The 24,121-nt window shown below is 38.6% G+C and overlaps 1 protein-coding gene across 1 annotated transcript; it reads right to left on the bottom strand.

The window, feature by feature from the left end:
* Nucleotides 1-450: 450 nt before the first annotated feature.
* On the bottom strand, nt 451-23,127 carry LOC137290985 (TPR repeat-containing protein DDB_G0287407-like). Its single transcript, XM_067822219.1, has 22 exons — nt 23,093-23,127; nt 19,986-20,126; nt 18,988-19,056; nt 18,021-18,130; nt 17,404-17,537; nt 17,144-17,274; nt 16,876-16,968; nt 15,947-16,102; nt 14,774-14,910; nt 14,441-14,552; nt 13,884-13,994; nt 12,696-12,869; nt 10,665-10,852; nt 9,954-10,123; nt 7,973-8,144; nt 7,459-7,630; nt 7,020-7,148; nt 6,477-6,595; nt 4,204-4,336; nt 3,375-3,491; nt 2,629-2,853; nt 451-1,239 (listed from the first exon to the last, which is right to left on the bottom strand). Exons 2-22 carry the CDS (start codon nt 20,109-20,111, stop codon nt 451-453), a joined length of 3,567 nt encoding a protein of 1,188 aa, XP_067678320.1. The 5' UTR covers nt 20,112-20,126; nt 23,093-23,127.
* Between the last annotated feature and the right edge of the window lie 994 nt (nt 23,128-24,121).

Genomic DNA, 24,121 nt, shown 5'->3' with positions numbered 1-24,121 from the left:
AAGAAGTGTTGTTTGTTTTTGTACATGTAGCAAGCGTTTAAGTAGATATATTTATCTACTTTCTATTATCTAATTTTACACCACTTTTAGCAATATTCTTGCAATAATCCAGTGGGGGACACCAGAACTGTGTGACATTTTGCCAATGTTGGGAGTAGAACCTGGGGCTACAGCGTGACAAGCAAATGTTTTAACCATTAGGCTACATCATCGCCTCTCATCTCCTGAAATGCTGTGATGAGTATTCCTAAAAGTTCCATCCAATTTAGTGTATAGCTGAAAGCAGTAATATTATTTAGCTGGGTATGAGGCCTGTAACAAATAATATCCATAACACAAGGTTTAAAATAGCATATAGTATTACATTATTCATGGTCTCTTCATTAACATACAGTTTGAAAAATGTAATATATCATACAATACACCATTTCTACCTATCAGCCCATCATTTCAGGACCGGTTGTATCTGTGGTGCAGTCCAACATCATCATCATCATCCTCTCGCCCATCACTCGCGTACCGGTTGTCACAGTCATCTATTTCCCGTGACGCAAGTTCCACAATATCGTTATCATCATCATCATCCCCGAGATGAACATTGAATTCTTCAATCACAGGCCCATTATCCACATGCAGTATGTACTGCTCATCGTAGTCCTCAAAATTGTCATCATAAAAATTCTCACTATCTGTGTGTTCCTCATTGATGGATTCTCGATCCTCTCCATCGAAATATCCGTTCATCAACAGCTCATTATTATCATCCGAATCCACCTCAGCAAGAACATTCAATCCTGACTCTGCTGCGATATGAATGGCCTCGCCATTTGCAACATTGTCCACAAAACTGTCCAATGGAAGATCTTCACGGCTCACAACAAGCTCCACCTGCCCGACTGTGTCATCATAATTATGTTCTGTGTCTGGATTTTCTTCTTCCTCCTCCTCGATGTCCGCCATGCCATCCTGCTCAGGTTCCTCAGCATCCCATTCGCCAAGTTCCTGTGCTATACGTTTGTACCGAGATTCTCGTAGTACACCTTTGGCTCGTAATGTTTTTGGGTGATCAGGTCCAAGAATCTCCTCACTGACACGTGCCCATTTCTTGAAATATTCATAGGCTTTCTTGTAGTCGTTATTGTCCTCATACACAATGCCGATGTTGATGTAGAGGCGAGAGGTGAGGATGTGGAATTCTCCGTACATCTGCATACACAGGTCCATTGCCTGGTTGTAGAGCTGCAACACAGATTATCAGCACTCAATAACAGCCCTAAGGCCAGACCAATTTTATTTCTTGTTTTCCAGATTTTTGTCCTCTGAGAACCTAAAGGCAGGCAGGAAAAAAAATTAAAAATAAAGTTTCCAACCAAACTAATATTCCTTCTAAATACTCAAAGTATTTTACTTTTGGAAATTTATGAAGTGAATATGGGTAAAAAACAACCTAAAAAGTATTTTCTTGTGAGTTTACATTTTCAGCCAAAAAAAACATTAGGATTTTATTTTTTGAGCAGTGAAAATTAATTTTTGTTTTCCTATTCTTGAAAAAATATGGCAGGCGTATCCGTAAAACAAGAACTGAAATTGGTCTGGCCAACTTATGAATTATGTGCTAAGGTCCAGTAAAAACCCAAATCAAGTAGCTACCTCACAATATCAAGTGAGTGAATTTAGTTTTACACTGCACTCAGCAATATTCCAGCTATATCGCAGTAAACAACTGAGTCTGGACCAGACAATCCAGTGATCAACAGCATGACCACTGATCTGCACAAATGGGAACCAATGACATGTGTCAACCAAGTCAGCAAGCCTGGCTATCCAATCGCAATAGTCGCCTCTTACGACAAGCATAGCATAGTCACCTTTGGGTTGCTGAAGACCTATTCTACCCCACACCTTCATAGGTCCAAAGATATCAAGACATCAAAGTGTTTGTAGTAAGATCACTTTCTAATCATGTTACTTTGTTGTCATATCTCAAGTGACCCCAACCACAAGTTACAATTCTGGGCTCAGTTTCACAAAGCCTGGAGCTACCACTGTAGTAAGTCCACGTTGTAATACAGAGGGTTTTATTATCATAGCACAGTAATCACTATGTGCAGCAGGGTCTTTATAGTGGGCACAACATAAGACAGAGGTAATGACTAACAAGGTACAATATTTTAAAAACAGCTGGAAATATATCATGAATGTTGTCTACAAAGAGCCTTTACATTCAAAACATGGTCACAACATCTTGACTCTCACACCTCCAATCTTGACATTTCCATTCATCTGTTTGTCCAAGCCATCCACAACACCATCCATCCACCCTGACCCCACACCACTATCCACTGATCCAGTACCCACCCATTTTTGACCCAGAAACCTACCTATCCATCCATCATCCAACTGATATGCTACAGATAACTACATCTTTCATATGTGAGTGAGTGATGTTAATTTATGCTGTATCAGTAATTCTGCAGGTATTCCCAGCAATCATTCATATGTTGTCATCGTTTTCTATCTCCATGACTTCACTTCTGAGTGACGAACTTACGGTTTTGCAACACAGAAGAATGAACAAAGAAGTGCCAACTCAAGCTTCCTGTGAAGGAAGTTACATGTACAACGAACCTTGAGCTGTTCCATACTGCCTCTCGGTGCCAGCACACCCTTCGTCATCAAGGCTTCAGCATAATGCCCCATGTCATTGAGCTCCTGGAATATCTTCAGTGCCTTGTCAATGTACTTGTTGCCCTCAGCCAGTGCTTCACTCCCTGTCAGCTCAGGACCCCCACCACATGCTTCCCAGCTCTCCATGTTGAACGCAAGCTTCATGAGACTCATCGATAGCTTAAACTAGGAATTGAAAGAGAGAGGTTAAATTTCAGAATTTCCCAGTTCGGCTTCACTCTAGGATGGCAAATGGATCATATATTCTTGAAAACAGTGCAAACCCATGTACAATGTGTACCCTTTCAAGGGATTCAGTATATTATTTTGATGAATGCTTTGAAGATAGCATGCAGACAGAAAACTACATATCCCATCATAACTCATCCACACTGATGTGTTTTATTGAAAGATGTGTGCACTATAAACAAACATAGTAGCCTGAGATTATTTACTTTGTTCCATCTTCCGATCTTGCAGGGCCTTTTCGAAGCTCTCTTAGCACTAAGATAGTCGTAAAGTAATGTTAATTTGTGGCACTTATGAGTATCTTAGCACCAGGAGAGCGTAAAAAATCTAGGCCCTGGACCTTTAAGTTTTACATATAGCTCGGGAATTGCTTGGAGTAAATGCACTACCAAAATGAGACTAATGGTTTCCAGTGTGAGGACAGGTGCTTTACATAGTCCTCCTTTTAGACGTCTCACCTTATGATATGTTCCAGGTAGTGTTTTTCGTATTGTAATGGACTTGCGCCCATAGTATATGGTTTTCCTGAGGTCTGGTAGTTGACTTGGAGATACAAAGTCATTCAGCTTCAGTTTCTGTAAACACATGGAAAATGGAGAGCACTTGCCCCACATCAAACCAATCAAACATGTCAGTGAGTCAGTGACTTTGCCTTTGAAAAGCTTGGCATATCACTTAATACCTCATTTCTGCATGTCTAAATGCATGAAAACCTATGGACCCATGCTTGCAACAAGCTATATTCACAGATACCTCTAAAAGTGAGTGAGTAAGTATGGTTCTACGCTACATTTAGCAGTATTCCTGCAATATCACTCTGAGCAATACCACAAATAGGCTTCACACAGTGTGCCCATGTGGGGAATCAAATCTGCGTCTTCAGGGTGATGAGAGAGCACTGCCCCAACACCACTCAAAGCAAACCCACCCATCTACAGAAGACATCCATTGCCTAACTTGATTTGGTGAAACCCTTTTACACAGACATATTGAAAGTCTGACAACTTGAAAAAACTTGATTCCCTTACATTAAGGTATAATCAGCACACTAGCATCAGCTCATTCCATCAGCAGTTCTGGTGAGAATGACAAACATGTTTTTTCAAAAATATCTAAAATGATCCAAAATGATCACCTGTCACACAGCATGTCCAGTTATTTTTTCTTGTTATAAAGGAGAAGATTTACTGACAAATTCAAGTTGTTAATGATATCATATAGATTTTGACATGTTTCAAGAAACCTTATTTCTATCTCCCCTTCCACATCTTCCACTACAAACCTTACCTCATCATATATCTCAGCCATGAGGGCGTACAGCTCAACCATGCGATGCGGCCGAGCTCCCAGTTCTATTTCCTCTATCTTCATGGCTGTTTTTAATAGCTCTAATGCTTCATAGTGTTTCCCTGCCTGAATTCTGGAAGAGGAGTGAGTGAGTTTAGTTTTATGCTGCACTCAGCAATATTCCAGGTATATGGCAGTGGTCTGTAAATAATTGAGTCTGGACAAGACAATCCATCAACAGCATGAGCATCGATCTACACAATTAGGAACCGATGACAGGAGTCAACTAAGTCAACGAGCCTGACCACCCCATCCTGTTAGTCGCCTTTTACAGCAAGCATGGGTTGCTGAAGGCCTATTCTACCCCGGACCTTCATGGGTTCTTAAAGAGGAATTGAGTACACTGTATTTCTACTTTTTCGTCTACTTGTCACATACAGATGTGTTCACATCACAATGTATTCACATCAAGGGACCTCAGTTCTGATATTTCAAAGGAACTTTTCTCTGAAACATCATGTCATATTTTGCAGCAAAACCATCAAGAAACAGACAGCAGAACTTCACAGAAACCAATGACATCTTTATGGCAAAGAGTTTCAGAGTGGGTGTTACAAAGTACAAATACTTAGCCTCTACTTGCCCTAATTCCTCAAGTTATTATGCAAAGCAAATGTACAACATTTCCAAGATGTTACCTCCAAAGCAAAAATACAGAAAATGTGTGAGCAGATGAGTGGGTGGCATGGGCAATTAGGTGGATGAAGGTAAATGTAGGGAGGGAAGGTGGATGAGGAGGAACATATTGGAAGGATAGGTGGATGAGGAGGAAGATAGTGGGAGGGTGGGTGGATGAGGAGGAAGATATTGGGAGGGTGGGTGGATGAGGATGAAGATATTGGGAGGGTGGGTGGATGAGGAGGTGAGTGAGTGGATGAAGGAGGGTAGGTGGATGAGGAGGAAGATATTGGGAGGGTGGGTGGATGAGGATGAAGATACTGGGAGGGTGGGTGGGTGAGTAGGTGAAGAGGGTAGGTAGATGTGTAGGTAGATGGGTGGGAGGGTAGGTGGCTGAGTAGGTAGATGGGTGGGAGTGTAGGTGGCTGAGTAGGTAAAGAGGGTAAGTGGATGAGAATGTAGATGGGTGGGAGGGTACGTGGATGAGTTGGTAAAAAGGGTAGGTGGATGCGTAGGTAGATGGATGGGAGGGTAGCTGGATTAGTAGGTAAAGTAAAGAGGGCAGGTGGATGAGAATGTAGATGGGTGGGAGGGTAGGTGGATGAGTAGGTAAAGAGAGTAAAGAGGGTAGGTGGATGAGAATGTAGATGGGTGGGAGGGTAGGTGGATGAGTAGGTAAAGAGAGTAAAGAGGGTAGGTGGATGAGAATGTAGATGGTGGGAGGGTAGGTGGAAGAGGAGGTAGATGGATGGAAGGGTAGGTGGATGAGGAGGTTGAAGGATGGGTGGGTAGGTGGATGCCAAGGTAGGTGTGTGGGTGGGAGGACAGGTGGATGCCAAGGTAGGTGTGTGGGTGGGAGGGTAGGTGGATGAGGAGATAGATGGATGGGTGGGTAGGTGGATGCCAAGGTAGGTGTGTGGGTGAGAGGACAGGTGGATGCCAAGGTAGGTATATGGGTGGGAGGGTAGGTGGATGAGGAAGTAGATGGATGGGTGGGTAGGTGGATGCCAAGGTAGGTGTGTGAGTGGGAGGGTAGGTGGATGCCAAGGTAGGTGGGTGGGTGGGAGGGTAGGTGGATGAGGAGGTAGATGGATGGAAGGGTAGGTGGATGAGGACGTAGATGGATGGGAGGGTAGGTAGATGAGGAGGTAGATAGATGGGAGGGTAGATGGATAGGAGGGTAGGTGGGTGGGAGGGTAGGTGGATGAGAAGGTAGATGGATGGGAGGGTAGGTGGATGAGGAGATAGATGGACGGGAGGGTAGGTAGATGAGGAGGTAGATGGGTGGGATGGTAGATGGATGGGAGGGTAGGTGGATGAGAAGGTAGATGTGTGGTTAAATAGGTGTATGGACTGATGGTGAAATCACAATTGGCAAGGTAACACACTGCTGTCACTGCAATCATATCTTAGTTATCTCTTACATCCGATGGTCTTAATCCAATCGAACGGTCAAACATTCCTGCTGAAATAAGACACCAGACATTAGCTGTACGTAAGTACTACCAAGTACATCTGAGAAGCCATGATGTAGAAGGACTTTCTTGAGGCTATTATTTTATATGGTAGCCATGTAACAAGCACACAGTACTCACACGACTCTACAGACTTTCTCGTATTGTATAGACACAGACTCTTCATTGACTGATTCATCCTCCTCAAACTTGGACAGGGCAGTTTCATAATACGATATCATCTCTGCCGAAGGACCAACCTGAAAAGATAGCTCACTACTTAAAATTATAACCGAATATTTCATCTCTTGGTGATACATTTTGGAAAACATTTATCCTTCACTTTCTGGTCAGAAAATCAGTTACAAAGAAACCCACAGGTTCGAAACGTAAATCATATGCTTTCTTGATGTTTTTGAGCTAAGATTACCACAGCACAAAGAGGGCTTATTGACTAAGAAATAATTTTACAGGAATCTAGCTACACAGCATTACGACTTCCACTAGGGAATTGAAAGGAAGGAGACTGAAAGCAGCTATAACACTGGAATTGTTTGCCAGAAGAGATCCCCATCAACAACTTATCATTACTGCATATGTTTTGGGTCTCTTATTAAATTCTGAAATAAGATTCCTGTAGAAGTGAATTATATTGAAAAGGACTTGTGGCATTACAAATCTGACCTTTCTCCAATAGGCAAGCAGCTGAGAGCTGTATTCCTCGTTGTAGAGTTGGTCGAAAATGTCCCAATCACACAGACACTGAGCTAAACGGTACTTGTCATCCAAACACACCAGATGGTATGGATACTCCTACAAGAAGACAAGATATGTAACACTGTAACACTGTAACATTGCAACATTGTATCATTGTAACACCACCAAACATTTCTACGAGTGGCATTTTGGAAGTTGGGACATACAGTATCGAACAAACTTGATGGATCCATCAACTCCTTCTATGTTGAGAGTGAGACATTTCAGTACAGATTTTTTTCAGTCAATGGTACAAGAATCTGTATTTAAACATCACTCTAAAGAAATGGAAGAAGTGGCTATCCATAAAGTTAGCTCAATATTATACCACCAGCGAGTTAGGTGAAAGGTATGAAATGAGGCCAACCTCAACCTTCCTGTCTGTGTTAGTGACCGTCTCAAAGTAGTCTGCCAGCTTCTTGTGCCACCAGTAGAAGGCATCAGGTTTTTCCTCACGCTCCAAGCTCCCCTCATTGTTGTCCTCGTCCTCCTGCACCGGGACGTCCTCTCGCTCTTCTGCCTCTCCCTTGCGGAAGTACCTGCAACCAAAGTCCGCACATCCAATAAACACACTGAAGGTTGGGAAGATCTGGATGCAGCTTCTGGGCAACTGTCGCAAATTGTGCTCAGTACCGTGCATTATCAGGAACATAAAGTGCAACCTTGCTCTTCCACCTCCTGAACCCATCCGGAACAACTTTATAGAATTCAACTTTATACATTTGACTTATTTTCTGCGTTTTGTCACTCTGAATATGTGATATTTGACAATTAAAGGAATAAGGTATCCGTCAGATTACCAAGATTTAAAAAGAAAAGATTTAATTGCTTGGAGGTGTGGGTTAAGGGTAATGCAAATAGTAACGAGGAAGAGACCTTACTTTTTCCTCACCGCCTTGCTGAGAGCTCTGTGGTAGAAGTCCAGGCGTCCCTCCTTGCTGTCACCATAGGGACGCAGGAAGGGACGTAGTGTGGAGAAGATCCGCATCCACTTCCTGTCTGACAGTGATCCCCTCTGCTTCACCTTCTCCTTCTCTGAGCACTCCTTCTCCTCTGCAAGACCAAATATTACAACTATTACCATACAGAGACAATGGAAATCTTCCTTCCATACCTATTTTATGATACAATGGATAGTGTTCTTGGCAGGATAAAGCCAACTAATATTTTCGGTATCAGCTGGGGTCATATACAGATATCAATGCAAATTAGATAGGTCATATGCAAATATTTGGGACTACTTTCACAGTGTAAACAAAGACGGAGTCAAGGGTCGGTGATAATGACCGGATTGACAGCCGTGGTTACGATACTGTCAGCGCTTTGATCCCAGAAAATTTATTAAAGTGTATTTGTTGTTGAAAAGGTTAATTGAAAATTTCTGAAATACCACACAAGGTGTTTTGTTATTTTTCAAACATAAGCTAAGATTTGTTGACAACAATATGTGCTTTGACACAAAAGCTTTCTACATGATGTAACACAGTCAAATGAGTGATCGATAGAAAATTGCATCACCAAGCTTGTGATGTCACATATTACTATGCACACATTTGTGACATCATAGATACGTGAAAACATCCCACAAGGTCTAGTTTCATGATCTGTGGCAAATGAAATCCCATTATTTTAAATTATAAAGTAAGAATGACATTGTATGATAAATAGGTTATCGCACTTGTGTGTTTTGGGATGGTTAATATCCTGCATCAAACAAACACTATGTATTTAACTCGACAAGGCTTGCTAACTACAATGTTTACTACAATGTTTACTCCTAATGCAGGACACTATCCATCCAAAAAAACACTCACGTGATAACATATGTCATTTTCATTGTGACTGAGAACTGGAACCCAAGTTCCACATGCTTGTTTCAAATGTTGAACACATGGAGTGGTTGGGCTCAGTGACTTGTTTGCTAAAGCATTTAATGTGCTGTTCTTAAAATCATTCGCTAATCCGGTTGGCCTGGACTAAATAATGTACAACCTACCATGATACAGCAAGAATATTTCTGATAAGGACAAATAAATTTCCAGATCAGAGGGAAATGGAGGAATGACCAGATGAATGAGCTGTGTTATCTAAACATGCATGTCATTTATTTCATGGTGTCAATTTTCTCATGGCATATCAGTTATCTCATTCACATGTCAATACATCTCATGGCATGTCATTTATTGCTTGTCGCATGTCAGTTTTTTCATGGCAGGTCAGACATCGCATTGTATGATGATTATCTCATGGCATGCTAGTTATCTCATGGCATATCATGTATCTCATGACATGTCAGTTATCTCATGGTATGACTGTTATCTCATGCCATGTCAGCTTTGTTATAGCTTGACATTTATCTCAAGGTATGTTAACAATGTGGTGGCATACCTCATGGCATATTGTTATCTCATGGCATGGCAACATACCTCATGGCATATTGTTATCTCATGGCATGGCAACATACCTCATGGCATATTGTTATCTCATGGCATGGCAACATACCTCATGGCATATTGTTATCTCATGGCATGGCAACATACCTCATGGCATATTGTTATCTCATGGCATGGCAACATACCTCATGGCATATTGTTATCCTATGGTATGATAGTTATTATATGTTATGTCAGTCATCTAATGGCATGTCTGCAATCTCATGGTATGTCAGTTAGCTCATGGCATCACATAGCAATGTAAAGTTTCACAAAAATGCCTAATCTGAACTACTGCACCATTTCAGTTTTTAACCAGCAATCAATCATTTCTTGCATAGTGAGGGTATGAAGCCCATTTTGAACAACTGGCTAACAGGTGTCCCTTCTACTAATGTACAGACCATCACATCAATCTAATTGAAACAACCTTTCTCGTCATAAGGTGAAGGCGGCATGAGAGAGTCCTCATCTCCAAGTATATCCCTGAGTTCACACTCCAACAGTCCGGCAGCAGACGCCTCCAGCAGACACAAGGTGGCCACTAGCAAATTCCCGCCATTTTCATGTTCTAGCCTGGTCAGTAGATGCTCTAACAGGCTGAAAGAGACACCATATTTATACAAGAGACAGGTAACAATCAGCTGAAGCACAAATGTTGAAAACACGAAATGACAAGGCTGGATAATTCTTATCAGAACTCTTTGGTAGGACATGCAAATTTGAAATTGTATATTTTTTTAAGCAGTTGATAACTAAATTGCACACAACACTGGAATGAAATTTGGATTTCAACCTTATTACCTTCACAGGTTAAGAATTTTGAGACTGCTTGAGACTGCAATATTCCACCTACCATTACAAAGAGAAAGCACAAACCAAACTTATGTTTTGTCAAACAGAAAAGTCTAACACAAAGAATTTTTACTCATTTCAGTAAAATGAGACCTTATTAATTACTACCCCTAAGCATTGAACTGGTCCTCCTTTCACTAAGTACTGAGGTGGTCATAAGTCACTAAGGTAACCTTAGTACAATGTTAAAGAATGGGAGCAAAGATTAACCTCTGTAAAGGTTGCTTTGTGAAAAGAGGCCCTGATATCTTAATATCAATATGCACTAATACCATCTACAACTCACTTAAGAAGGCCATTAGGTAGTGCCACAATAGTTTGTGAGATGAAGTCAGCATCTTCCAACAGGCTCAGCTCCTCACAGGCCACAGAGAGCCACAGAGGGTTCTCTGAGGACTGCTTGTTGAGCAGCTCCTCCAGCTGACTCGCAGGAAGACGTTTGTCATAGCGCCTCAACATCTCACACACCATGCTCTGAAACAACCACAGACAGGTATCTAAGTACTAAGTATCTAAGTACTGTATCTATTTAATACACAAAAAACAATGAAAAGGTGTGTAGAGAGCAAATGTTTGGGTGTAAGCCTGACAGGTTGCTAAGCTTTAAAATTAGATAGTAGAAGGCTAAATTAGATAGTATAAAAAGGCTTGCCCAATCCTTTTAGCAATAATACTGTGAGAGCCTGGTCTTTTTCGGACAATGGTAGCAAGGTTCCTGGTCAAGGACAACCAAATTCTTTTAAATAACAACCAATCCAATCTTCAAAACAAAAAACATCAAATCTGTGACATTCTTCCCAACTTAGAAAGAGTCATCAGAAAATGACATATCCCCCAGCCCCCACATATTTGAAAGGACAAAGCATCTGACAGTTACTTGATGTTTTTATTAGACTAACTTCAAATCATTTCCATGGAAATCATTAAAAATACAAGAGTCAACAGAAAATGACATATCCCCCCAGCCCCCACATATTAGAAAGGACAAATCATCTGACAGTTACTTATTGTTTTTTAGACTAAGTTTGAATCGTTTCCATGGAAATCATTAAAAATATAAATGCCACATTTCTGTAAACAGCAAAAGGCATCACTTCAAGATCTGTCTCATACATCTGCCAAGACCTGTTCAAAAGATATGAAATGGTTTTCAAGTTTGGTCTAAAAATATTGAACAGTTTCTGAGTTATGCTCCAGAAACAAAATGATTATGGACGGGCAAGCAGACGAACAGACAGACGCGGCGTCGACTATATCCCCAACCATATATCTGCAAACAGCAAAAGGCACTTCAAGACCTGTCTCATATATCTGCCAAGACCTGCTGAATGATATCAAATGGTTTTTGAGTTCTGCACAGGAAATGAAGCCCATCCCTCCCTTTTGAGACCAAGTCTGAATTGTTTCCATCGAAACTAGGAAAAATAAAAATGCAAAAAATTTGTAAATAGCAAAAGGCACCACTTTGGGGTCTGACTCACATATGTGCAAAACTTTGCAGATAGATATTAAGAAGTTTCAAGTTCCGGAACTAAACACACCTCTCCCTTTTGAGACTACGTTTGAAACATTTCCTTGGAAAACGAGAAATTAATATATTAAAAATAACAAAAGGCACTACTTTAGGTTCTGATTGATATCTACCAAGTTTTGCAGAAAAATACTGAACGTTTTTTTGAGTTCTGCTCCGAAAATGAAGCACACTCCGTCCTTTAGACTAAGACCAAAACGTTCCCATGGAAAACAAAAAAATAAAAATGCCAAAAATCTGTAAATAGCAAAAGGCACAACCACAGGTTGAGTTTAATACATCTACTAATTTTGGTCTAAAAATATGGAACAGTTTTTTGAGTTAAGCTCAGGAAACAAAATGATTGCAGACAAATGGAGAGACAGACGAGGCATTGACTATATCCCCCCACATTACATGAAGTTGGGATAAAAATCAAATCTGTAAAACCATGACAAGAGCAGTGTGAGCAATATATATGTCTTAAGGATTGGGAAATACATTAGTCAGATAGATTCAAAGCAGAATCTGTAAAAGGATAACATCGAAGTAACACCAAGGGTACAATAATTTATGGCAGATAAAAATGGGTTCCCCATGACTATGATTTACGTAGATTTAATAGATTTAATAAATCAAACACCAACAAGTTTGTACAACAGATTCTTTTGTAAATGCTGTGAGATTCCAACAAAAATATCAAGAGAAAAATATCTACATATATCTACAAATATTCTACACTAGACATGGATGTTATTTGTGAGCAATACCTTAAAGAATATAGCTCTTATCAAGCACTGAACCCACCTGGCGAGAGGCATGGTCGAGGGGTTTGATGTGGAGCTCAATAGGTTTTGTTTCCCTACTCATCAAGGCCATATGATGATCTGTATTGTCTATCATTGAAAATATACATCGTACTTGGGGAGCCAGTTTCCTTGGTAACCAACTTAAAACTCTTGCTGCCTGCTCTTCAGCAAACTGAAATGAACATTTGAACCAAGTATAGGTTACAAATTGACAACATATTAACACAGCAGTATCAGTCAATATTCAGGAAGATACTAATACCTATAAAATAAATGATTCACCTTCATTCTGACCTTGAAATTCTGAGTGAGTGAGTTAATATTTAACGTCACATCGGCAATATTTCAGCCGTATCGTGACGGGAAGTGGCAAAGTTATCTCAGGCACTAGAATTGATTATGCAGGGTTGTGTCCCTTAGATAAACTAGATTGAGTGAGCAAGTTCAGTATTATTCCGCACTCAGCAATAATCGAGCTATATGGCGGTGGTCTGTAAATCATCAAGTAATCGACATGATCAACTGGGAACAGATGACATGTGTTAATCAAGTCGTTATGACAATGATGGGTTACTGAAGAGATCAGTTCTAACCCAAACTTTCAAGGGTTGCAACCCAGATTGAATTTGGGTTCAAACCCAAAGTGGGGTTGTCATCATCATACCAAAGCTTGTGGGTTCAGTGAGGCAGTAAATAAGTAACATGTGCATCACTTTGGGCTTCAGTATTACAGTAAACTGTAACACCATAAACTAACAGCAATACTGCATTAACTGCAGCGACTAACATAATCAGGTGGTCAGGCTTGCTGACTTGGCTGACACATTGGTGCTCATGCTGTTGATCACTGCATTGTCTGGTCCAGACTCGATTATTCACAGACTGCTGCCATATGACTGGAATATTGCTACAAGCAGCATAAAACTAAACTCATCCTCACTTATTAACTACAAATCACTAACTCAATCATATCTGGTAATCATCACTTTGACATTGATTACCTCAGCTGGAATATTCATGTCCTCAGTGGAGCAGAGACAAATATGATCAGCTAAATAGATACCAAACTTTCTGCTAGCACTAATATTGGTACATGAAGCACATCAACACTCCTTGATTGTCTCCTTGAGATGATACAATGGTGAATTAACCGTATACAAAGCGAGGAGCAGTTTCTTTCACTCACCTGGTTGACAGCGTCAATGAATATGATGAGAGGCCGTGTGTTGGGATTAGACAACACACTACAACACATCTGTGCTGTAGCATCCAAGTCCTTCGGCATGTTACTGGAGTCCTGAAACAACCAAATTGCGCTGACACACACCCTTAGATACAGTTCAACCTCATTCATATGCAGTCAGTTAATTTGGACTACTTCCTGACAATTGCTGTTAGAAATGTCTTTATGAAGTTGTGGGGACATTACTTCTAACCAATTACTGATTAGTAAATCCTGAACTTCATAAATCCAGATGACTGCATTGAGGTGAAGCCTTTCAGATTACACACTTCCATTCTGCTGCTACCTTAAAGTACTACCAATTTTACTCCATCCCAAATTATGCCCTGTTTAACTTTTTTCTCCAAGGACCCATTTGATGAAATTTTACTTAACTGATTTAATTAACTTAAACTGCGTAAAAAAGATATCTTCATCCAATGAATTCTATATGAATGACTAGACAATAAGTCGAATTTAGTATCGAGAAACCCAAAGGTATTATTGTTCCATGAACGCACCTTGGCAGCCTCCACTTCTCTCAGCAGTCTCTTTAACATGGGTTCCAGAGAGGTAGAGCCTGGCACCGCCCCCACAAAGTGATAAAATACATGCCATGCCTTGCCACCCTCCCTGCAACAGAGGTATCCTGCATTTAAGGATCCAGCTGATTATGCTTGCTGCTTCTTCAGTTAAAAATGATGGCTTGCAAAAACTAACACTAAATAAAGCAAACTAAATCTACCTGTACAAATCTTTACATATAATCTGGTCAGGATCTAAGTTCATGAAAACAGAGAACCTTCAAAGATTAGTTACAAACACACAAAAAAGTTTGGAAATCGCTGGCCTACCCGTGAATCTCTCCTTTTTCAACCTTGGTGAGGATGACATCGGCCGCCTTACACAAAATGGATGACTTGCCACATCCTGGGCTTCCCAGTAATAACAAAGGCACATCTTTGTCTTCATGTAAAATATAATCTTCAATCTGCAATAGACAAATGAATAGGGATGTAACGATGCATTATCGATAGATTACAATTGTTGTGTCTCTGATAACAAATGATAGCAGAAATGAAATAGTAAATATGACTATCGATGGTTCAGCAACTGACTTCTGTTGATAAATGCACATCATAAAATACAGGAAATACCAGATTCGTTCACTCTGATTTAAAATTATCTGCCCGTTACCTCTTACAAAACTTGATATTGTCAGCTATCAAAAGGGACTGGAACTACTTCAACTTGTTTTTTTTTCATATAACCTATACAAACATTATATGGATCAATTTTACAATCTTGGAAATAAGACTCCTTAATCAGCAGTGAATGTACGTAGCTTTTTATCAGCTGTTACAAATGCAAGTATACTCAGTATAAACATAAAAGAACACCTGATTTTACATAAAATCATAGTTAAAAGTTTAATCAAAATAATGAAATAATAAACGACAGAGTGTTTTAAAGAGTCCCTTCATTATGTAGTAACTTGAGTCAAATTTTTTCAAAATATTCAGGATGTTGTCAAGTGTGGTAATCAATACTATGGATCATATTCAATGATCAAGGATGTTAAGGTACAACAAGCGATCAATACATCGTCAGTCATAAGCTTGGGAGTCAGTATTTGTGATAGAAAATGGGACAGTGGGGTAGCACTGTGTTTAAAGCATTCATGCCAAAGACCTGGGTTTGATTACCCATATGGGTACATTGTGTGAATCCCATTTCTGGTGTCCAGCACTGTGATATTGCTGGAATATAAGTCCAAGTAAAAGTGAAGTGACTCACTCACTCAATACAAAAACTGCTTTCAACAGTGTTTTACTACACGAGAAACCATGCATGTCTTCAAAAAAATGTGAATGAGATTTTATAGACTTTATTCTGAAATGAACAAAGGTAACAGTCATTCAAATTTGAATCATGCTTTTTCAAACGTTATTTAATCATCAGTTGAACAATGCTTGGGTCAAATCAAAATCAATGAACAGATGTGGGTATCAAGTTGAAAATATTACCTTCACAACAACCTCATTTCTCCCTAGCACCATGTGGCTCTTCTGGTGGAGGAAGTCCCTGTGTGCGGCGTGCACAAAGCTGTCTGGGTGGTTGGAAACCATGGGCTCCTCTCCGCAATAGTCGTATGCTACCCGCTGCTTCAGGAAATCGATAATCTGTCAAGAAGACATGACCAGTCACATGCAACATATTGTTTCTGGAAGTCGATAATCAGACAAAACATTACAAGTCACATGCAACACACTGTTTCATAAAGCTGATAATCAGACAAGACCTTACCAGTCACATGCTACACATTGTTTCAGAAGTTGATAATCAGACAAAACATTACCAGTCACATGCTAGACTCAGTTTCAGGAAGTTGATATTCAGACAAAACATTACAAGTCACACTATTTCAGGAAGTCGATAATGTGACAAGATATTACTAGTCATGTGCTACACACTGTTCCAGAAAGTCGATAATCAGACAAAACATTACAAGTCACATGCTACGCACTGTTTCAGGACGTCGATAATCAGACAAGACAATACCAGTCACATATTATACATAGTTTCAGGAAGTTGATAATCTGACAGAACATTACCAGTCACATACTATACACTGTTTCAGAAAGTTGATAATCAGACAAGACAATACCAGTCACATATTATACATAGTTTCAGAAAGTTGATAGCCTGACAAACCATTTCCAGTCACATGCTACACATTGTTTCAGGAGTGAGTGAGTGAGTGAGTGAGTGAGTGAGTGAGTGAGTGAGTGAGTGAGTGAGTGAGTGAGTGAGTGAGTGAGTGAGTGAGTGAGTGAGTGAGTCAGTGGGAGGATATCACACCTGACCAAGCAACCAACACCCGAACAAGCAACCAATGACTGAAGGCATGATCAACAATATTATCCCGTCATTAACATCAATATCTATCCCTTACCTCTTGTTTGAGCTCATCAGCTAGTTTGATTTGAGGTCTCTTCTTGTGATCAGTTCCTTTGTACTCACACTTATAGTGCTTTATTCGATGACTCTGAAATATAGCATTATCAAACACTGGAATTAAAATACCATGGATACTATGATATAAATCATCTTAGTCAAACATTGTTGACAAAAATCTTCACTTTAGATGGACTTCAATAACATGCATGGGGAACTTTCTTCCCCAAATTACAACTGATGAGATAATAAAAGAAGCAGCTTACTGGAAATTTTTGTGATATTTTGTCATGCGGTCCACAAATTTTCTCTGATGCCGAGGTCCTCTGTACAAAATACTTCTTTTCATCCTCGCATACAGATTCAAGAAAAGAATCATTTCTGATGAGAAAAATAGCTGAAAAATATGGAACAAATGGTTAAATGTGTTAAAACATTCACATGAACCAACTAGCAATAAATGCATGCAAAAATCACAGCAAAACACAATATCAAACAGATATACATTGATGGGGAGGTAACTCACAGTTGAGATTATCCTCCCTGTAAGCTCCATACAGGACTTGAAGGTCTTCCACAAGAAGGCCATAGGCTTCAATGTAGTCCTCTATCACCTCATCAGCATACTCCCCCCACATAGGCACCCAACCAATGGACTCACTGAAATATATATGAATATATACTGATCCAAAATATTTTAATTTGTAGTGACATTCACTTGTGTTGTGAAAACGGTATCTCTAACTTTTTGCAGTTCTGGATCATAATACTTAAAATAAAGTCCACACTTGACAGACTGTGATTAAGATCCATACATAGCACAACAGTTCCAGCACTAAGGAGGGGTACACTTTGTTATTTTGCAATTTTTGCCCAGCAACCATTTAATCATATTATCTTACTGAAATTGCATTTCTCAATGTTGAATATCCAAAAACCTGAAAAGGGTTAAAAAATATCACTTCTTAGTATGTTTCCAAAAGGACTGTGGCCTCTCTGATCCATTCATGCAATTTTGCTCCTTGAACTGATCCATACTGTGCAAGACACAAAGTGCAAAAAGTTTCCATGAAATAATGATGGTACACCTTTACTTTCACAACATTATCAACATGTTTCCTCCAGACATCAGGAAAACGTTACCTGGTAATATTGATGAAGAGAGGCATGATATTGTTGTAGTAACAGTTTTCAATGCTGGTCTGTGCTCTCTCCAGCTCCGACACTTCCCTGCGGTCAGGGTGCCGACCCCCCTGAAATTAATGGCAACACATCACATTAGAAATAGAAAGCACAAGAAGTTTGAATACATTTCAAACTCCTACTGAATAGTAAAATACAAACACTTTCAGTACATTTCAAACTCCTATTGAATAGTAAAATACAAACACTTTCAGTAACAGCAAATTCTGGCATGTCTAATACTTAGGATTGTAAACTGAATGCCTTGAATATATTTACGGGCTACTTATATCGCTCTGAACTCCATGCCGCAGGGACACACTCTAAGCGGAAACAACTAGATAGTATTACTCCCAATAACCCAAGCTGCCTGTGCAGCACAAGAAGACTAATAGGTACTTAATAGGAGGACCTTTACAATACAGCACCACAACATCTCATGAGGGCGTTAGGGTTATGTTAACCTACCCTAACCTAACAATAATCCTAACCCACCCTAACCCTAACCTAACCCTAATCACCTACAATTATGTAAAAGGGCATTATGACATGTTTTTAAAGTTTGTGGTTCTGTATTCTAAAGGTAGGCCTAATAGTCACATGACTTATCCCACCAGGTACCCATTTTCTGCTGGGTGAACAGAGACTCAAACTCACTTGCCTACTGTGTGAACACATTGGATCCTCTATATAACATGCATGATATACTGACAAAGTAGAAGAACTGACGCAATATTCAGGAATTTATCTACAAAAACCCACCTATTATATTCTTACATATTTTGGCATTTGAACATTACATTAAACATGATTAAATGATAATAACATGATAAACTCATATCATAGTCAAGCACAATGTTGAAATTAACATTATATAGATATTAGAATAGCATCTATTTAGATAACAAGAATGATCATGTCTACTTACCCATTTGACTGCATGCTCAATTAGGTTTAGTTTCTTTTGCTCACACCATGCTCGAACTTCAGGAAGTATCTGGAAATATATGTTTAATTAGCTAATGATTTTGGACAGGTTTGAAACATAATACGGTCAATTTCTGTGTTCTTGATCAGTAATCCATATTCAAATAATGCTTTCCCTGTTCATTTTTAGCAGGGTGCAGTACCCTACCCATTTTATTTTGTGCCCTTCCCTTTTTCCTGCTCTTCTGACAAAGAACAGAAGAATATGAGACCAAGTTCTTTCAGAGTGTTCTCAAAACAATTTCAGTACAAAGAATACAATAATTGATACCAACACTTGGTTGTTTTTATTTTATTGTACACTGAAGTTAAGTGAAATTCCTGTGCTCTCTGTGCCTTTAAGAATCATATGCATGGATAACTTGATACTTGGAAATCAGTTACTCGATGCCCTTTTTGAAATTCTTTTGAGTGAGTGAGTTTAGTCTTACACCGCACTCAGCAATATTCCAGCTATGGCGGCAGTCCGTAAATAATAGAGTCTGGAACAGACGATCCAGTGATCAACAACATGAACATCGAACTGCGCAAATGGGAACCAACGACATGTGTCAACCAAGTCAGCGAGTCTGACCACCCGATCCCGTTAGTCGCTTTTTACGACAAGCACAGTCACCTTTTATGGCAAACACAGTTTGCCGAAGACCTATTCTAACCTGGACCTTTAATCGAAACTCTTTTGGATAATGGAGAAAATACTATAAAAGATGAAATACAGTATGTACATTTGTTGGCTAGTAATTATGAAGAAGATTGGTAGACATGGTTTTAACATATTTTACAATTTGCAGAGTTTAAGAAAATCACTGCAAATCCTACAACATGCATTAGCTGACTTCCTAAACAGATAAATATTGATAATATAGACACTGCATTCATACAGCCGGAATATTGCTGAGGATGGTGTTAAACAACAAACAAACAAATATAAATACATACCTCTTTCCTGATTATCTCCCTTTCAGTGAAGAACTCATCAGTGTAGGAGGTAATAAAGAGTTTCACGTTGATAACCTCACTGATGGCTGGTTTAGAAGGTGAGACAATAGGGGCAGCACATGCCATAGCGTCAAAGCATTCCTGTACAAAAAAAACACCACTAAAAGTCAACAAGAAATGCTTCACAATCACAGTGTGAATTATTTCTTTAGTATTATATGAAAAATTGATACTGTTAAATTATAAATGAAATTACATTTCTTTTAAATTAATCCACAGGCTCATAGTCATTGATGAAGATACCATATGACATAACCTACAGAGTTACAAAACTTGAAGCATTACTTAAATAATCAAAAACTGAAAAATAATTATTCATGAATGAGTATGAGTGAGTTCACTTTTATGCTACTTTAGCCATACTGTCCCAACATCAGGGTGCAGTAACCCATAACAGACTTCACCCATGTGAGGAATTAAACCTGTGTCTTTGGTGTGATGATCAAATGTTTTAACTACTAGGTTACCAAACTGTCCCTTATTCTTGCATTCATCAGGGTTACTGACAGTGACAGGCATAATTCAAGCTTATTTGTTACACATCACTCAAGACGTTCAAGGAATCAAGTACATTCAACAATGCATTCCAATTATTATGATTACCAAGATAGCGTATCTTGACTCTTCTTCAATAAATCATTCACCACCTAAGATCCATTTTGAACCCTATTTGTTATAAAGACAGCTATGGTTATCAAAACCTAAAAGTTACAATCAATTTTAGTATTGTAATTACTGTATTTAATTACATGCATTTCAACTGCATTTCAACTAAATCAGATAGCAAGAGGCCAAGACCCACAAATACATCCCAGTTCCCTCACATCTCTCAGTATATTATAAGACAGTTCATCATAAGTGTATATAACAGTACATTTCAAGTACCTATTCAGTGCAATCATACTAAAACATCAAACCAAAGTGAATCATGTTAGTTAAACAGACATCCAAATAATAAAACTCATTTAGTTGTTTGGCATTACACAAAATATAATCATCAAAACTGACAGATTTCCATTTTAAGACAAGGTTATTGCTTGAAGGCACAGTCTATAATTCATGCAGTGTACAATGACAAATTGCCGATCAGTTGTCATGGTTACTGGATTTGTTGGCAACCAAATTAAAACTTCTTTCAATATTTGTACCATGCTTACACAATTTAGAAAGCTTTTATAACGTCAGCTCATTTATGTAAAAAAACGCTAAATGACCTTCAAAATCAGTTTGTAAAGATCCACTCTACATTATTCTCATAAGGAACATTTTTTCAAAGCCTTGCTAACCATTTCTTTACCTACTCAAATTGGCAGATAGTTCAATTCAAAATCAGACAGTCAGATTATTTTATTCAAAATTTCAGCCATATGACCTATACTACATTTGTGTTTTTTTGACATTGTACATTCACATAGAAATACAAATATACAATCACATATTAAAATCTCTTTTAGGAACCTTGAAACAGACAATATAATTCTTATATGTCTTAAGCTTATCCACTTTTTTATTACTTGATCATCTTGTACACAGTTGAGATCACAGGAAGGCCTGTGTTTATAAGAAATTTATAGTTTTTAGAAATGAAAAATACATGAAACTCATTCTCAACAGCTGTCATTACAGTAATGACAAAAACAATCATGTTCATCATGTACATTCCTCTTTCTAAGATTACACGCTTAACATTGTGTGACGATACTTGTAATTTACAAAAAGCTCACCTTAAACTCCATTCCTGTAGCTCAGTTATATTATTAAGAAAAAAGTAATGAATTTATTTTTTCAGAATGACACACAAATCATGAGGGTATATTGACATTGTCAGTTTTGTGAAAATATGTCACTTAATCTTTTAAACTTTTATCAATTCAAACATCTTGAGACATCAAAGCAAGGGAAAAAACAGACATAAAAAGAATATTTCTTATATATCACACACCCAACATTCTTTCCCATTATCATCCATCATTTTAACATGTTATAACATTGAACGGCAAACCTATTTGGAATCTTATGAAGTAGCATTATCCAATGTTGAACAGTCCGTAACTGTGATGAAACAAAATCACATTAACAGCCTAATTGTATCTGCCATAATATATGCCTTACATGCATGTAACTGTGTAAATACACGTACATACTGATTGTTGTTTTACAATTGTTAGTGTTGAAACAAAAACATATTTGCATCCATTGATTCTTTTGCGCTTGACTTAATGGAAAGAGTTCCATCTGTATCCCCCTCTTTTTATGTAGAATATTCCCACCTTCCCCCATGTAATATTCCAACGCTGAAATAAGCTCATTAATAGTTTGTTTTTTCTATACCTGCACTAGTTTACTGAATGTATCTTTAAGGTGAAGCATGCATGTCAGTTTGTAATATTGGTTTTTGATTGGGGTGGGGGGTACGGGCAGAACTCTTACTGACTTGAAGTTACTAAAATGATAAACAGAAGTTCATAGAAGCATGGACAGTTATTTCTTTATCTTGTTTAAGATTTGTACTTCATTATTACTATCAACAACAAAACATGTTTGTCCTAAAAATGTGCAATATCTTTGCATACTTATGATACAAAACCAAATACTGACATATCAATGTACTAAAGCCAACCACTGCAACACGCACGACAATTCGATTCAGTCAATGTAAGACCTAATCAGTTATTTTAATATAAATTGACAATCATAATCAGCTGATAGTATTTCTTTGTTCTGTGCTGGTGACAAATATTGTTGTTGTTTTAAATGTGTGGTTTCTCCGATTTGGAATTTTTAGAACATGACATAAAAGATGACAAGAAATAAATGTTGCACAATGGACTTATGCTGCCCATGTAATCCTTCGCTCGATTGAAATGGACAGGTCCACTATTCGTGGTCATGTCAACAACAGAGCATTTCCTTTTGTACGAAAGTTTCGAGGATAAAAACGCAAAATTCACGCATCGTGGTTCGTTTTATCAGAACATGCGTTGGTTTCGTATGTGGAATACGATAAACATATTGTAGTTAACAAGCGTTTGGTAAGGATTAGTTACCTTGTTAGCATGAATGTTACACCATTTTGGGTTAGTCTGCTTGCGTTTCTCAACACTGAAGAACTCCTTGGTCAAACAGAGTTATCGTTCTTGGAACAGGTGTCCCGTTCATGAATGTTAATGTACCAAGTCAACCCTGTCCGTTAGCAGCACCTTTGTATGTCGTCTACAAAACAACGGATAAACACGCGCCTATCCAAATGTCATGATGTATTTAAAAGTGTAATAATTTGTTTGAGTACGCAATTATATTATTTTACACCGGAAACTAGACTTTAAAGAAAGCTTGAATCCATAACGTATATTTTATTCTTCTCGGTAATAGTAATACAGTATGGTTCAAAATTATTGAGAATAGCTAAAGCATTTCATATTATTAAACGAGAACAAATCAGATAAAACTGAATGTATTGTGAAAGTGAACTGACCTTTTCATGTTGTGTAGGTAACAATTTAATATTTTATCAAGTCTCCTTGAGCTTCACGACACAGTCTAAGACGGGTAGGCATACTTCCTATCAGAGAGGTTAGTGTCTCGTGAGTTATGCTGTCCCAGTATCGGACCACTTCTCTCTTCATGTCTTCAATTTTTGTGAACCCCTTTTGATTCACACATTCCTTCATCACCCCCCAAATGTTCTCAATGAGATTTAAGTCAGGACTATATGCAGGAAATGGTAATGCAGTCACATTTTTCTCCTGAAACCACTGCTTGGCATGTTTTGCGGTGTGTTTAGGATCATTATCTTGCTGCAAAATCCAGTCATTTCCATAAAACACATGTGCACTTGGAAGGAGAAAATTATCTAATATGTTAGTGTAGCGTTGACTTGTCAGATTTCCCTCAAACACACACAGCGGGGTCGTTCCTAATAAGGATATCCCTCCCCATACATGAAACTTTGGGCTGTATTTAGGTCGTCGATACAACGGTGCTGACGCAGACTTTGTCCATATTTTCACATTATTGGGATATACCCATATTGAGCTTTCATCAGTAAAAATCACATGTTCCCTGTCAAAGTTATC

Source organism: Haliotis asinina, chromosome 7 (genome assembly GCF_037392515.1).
Source record: "Haliotis asinina isolate JCU_RB_2024 chromosome 7, JCU_Hal_asi_v2, whole genome shotgun sequence".
In the NCBI taxonomy this organism is placed as follows: Eukaryota; Metazoa; Mollusca; class Gastropoda; order Lepetellida; family Haliotidae; genus Haliotis; species Haliotis asinina.
Note: the sequence above shows the minus strand (reverse complement) of the source record. Positions and strands in the feature narration are given on the sequence as shown.

What these genes read in the sequence shown, in the direction of transcription:
- LOC137290985 (XM_067822219.1), bottom strand. Translation starts at nt 20,111, where the DNA reads ATGGCATGTGCTGCCCCTATTGTCTCACCTTCTAAACCAGCCATCAGT. An exon ending in GGGAGATAATCAGGAAAGAG is followed by an intron (nt 19,057 to 19,985) that starts GTATGTATTTAT and finishes ATATATTTCCAG; the next exon opens with ATACTTCCTGAAGTTCGAGC. An exon ending in TACCTGGAACATATCATAAG is followed by an intron (nt 2,854 to 3,374) that starts GTGAGACGTCTA and finishes TTCAATTCCTAG; the next exon opens with TTTAAGCTATCGATGAGTCT.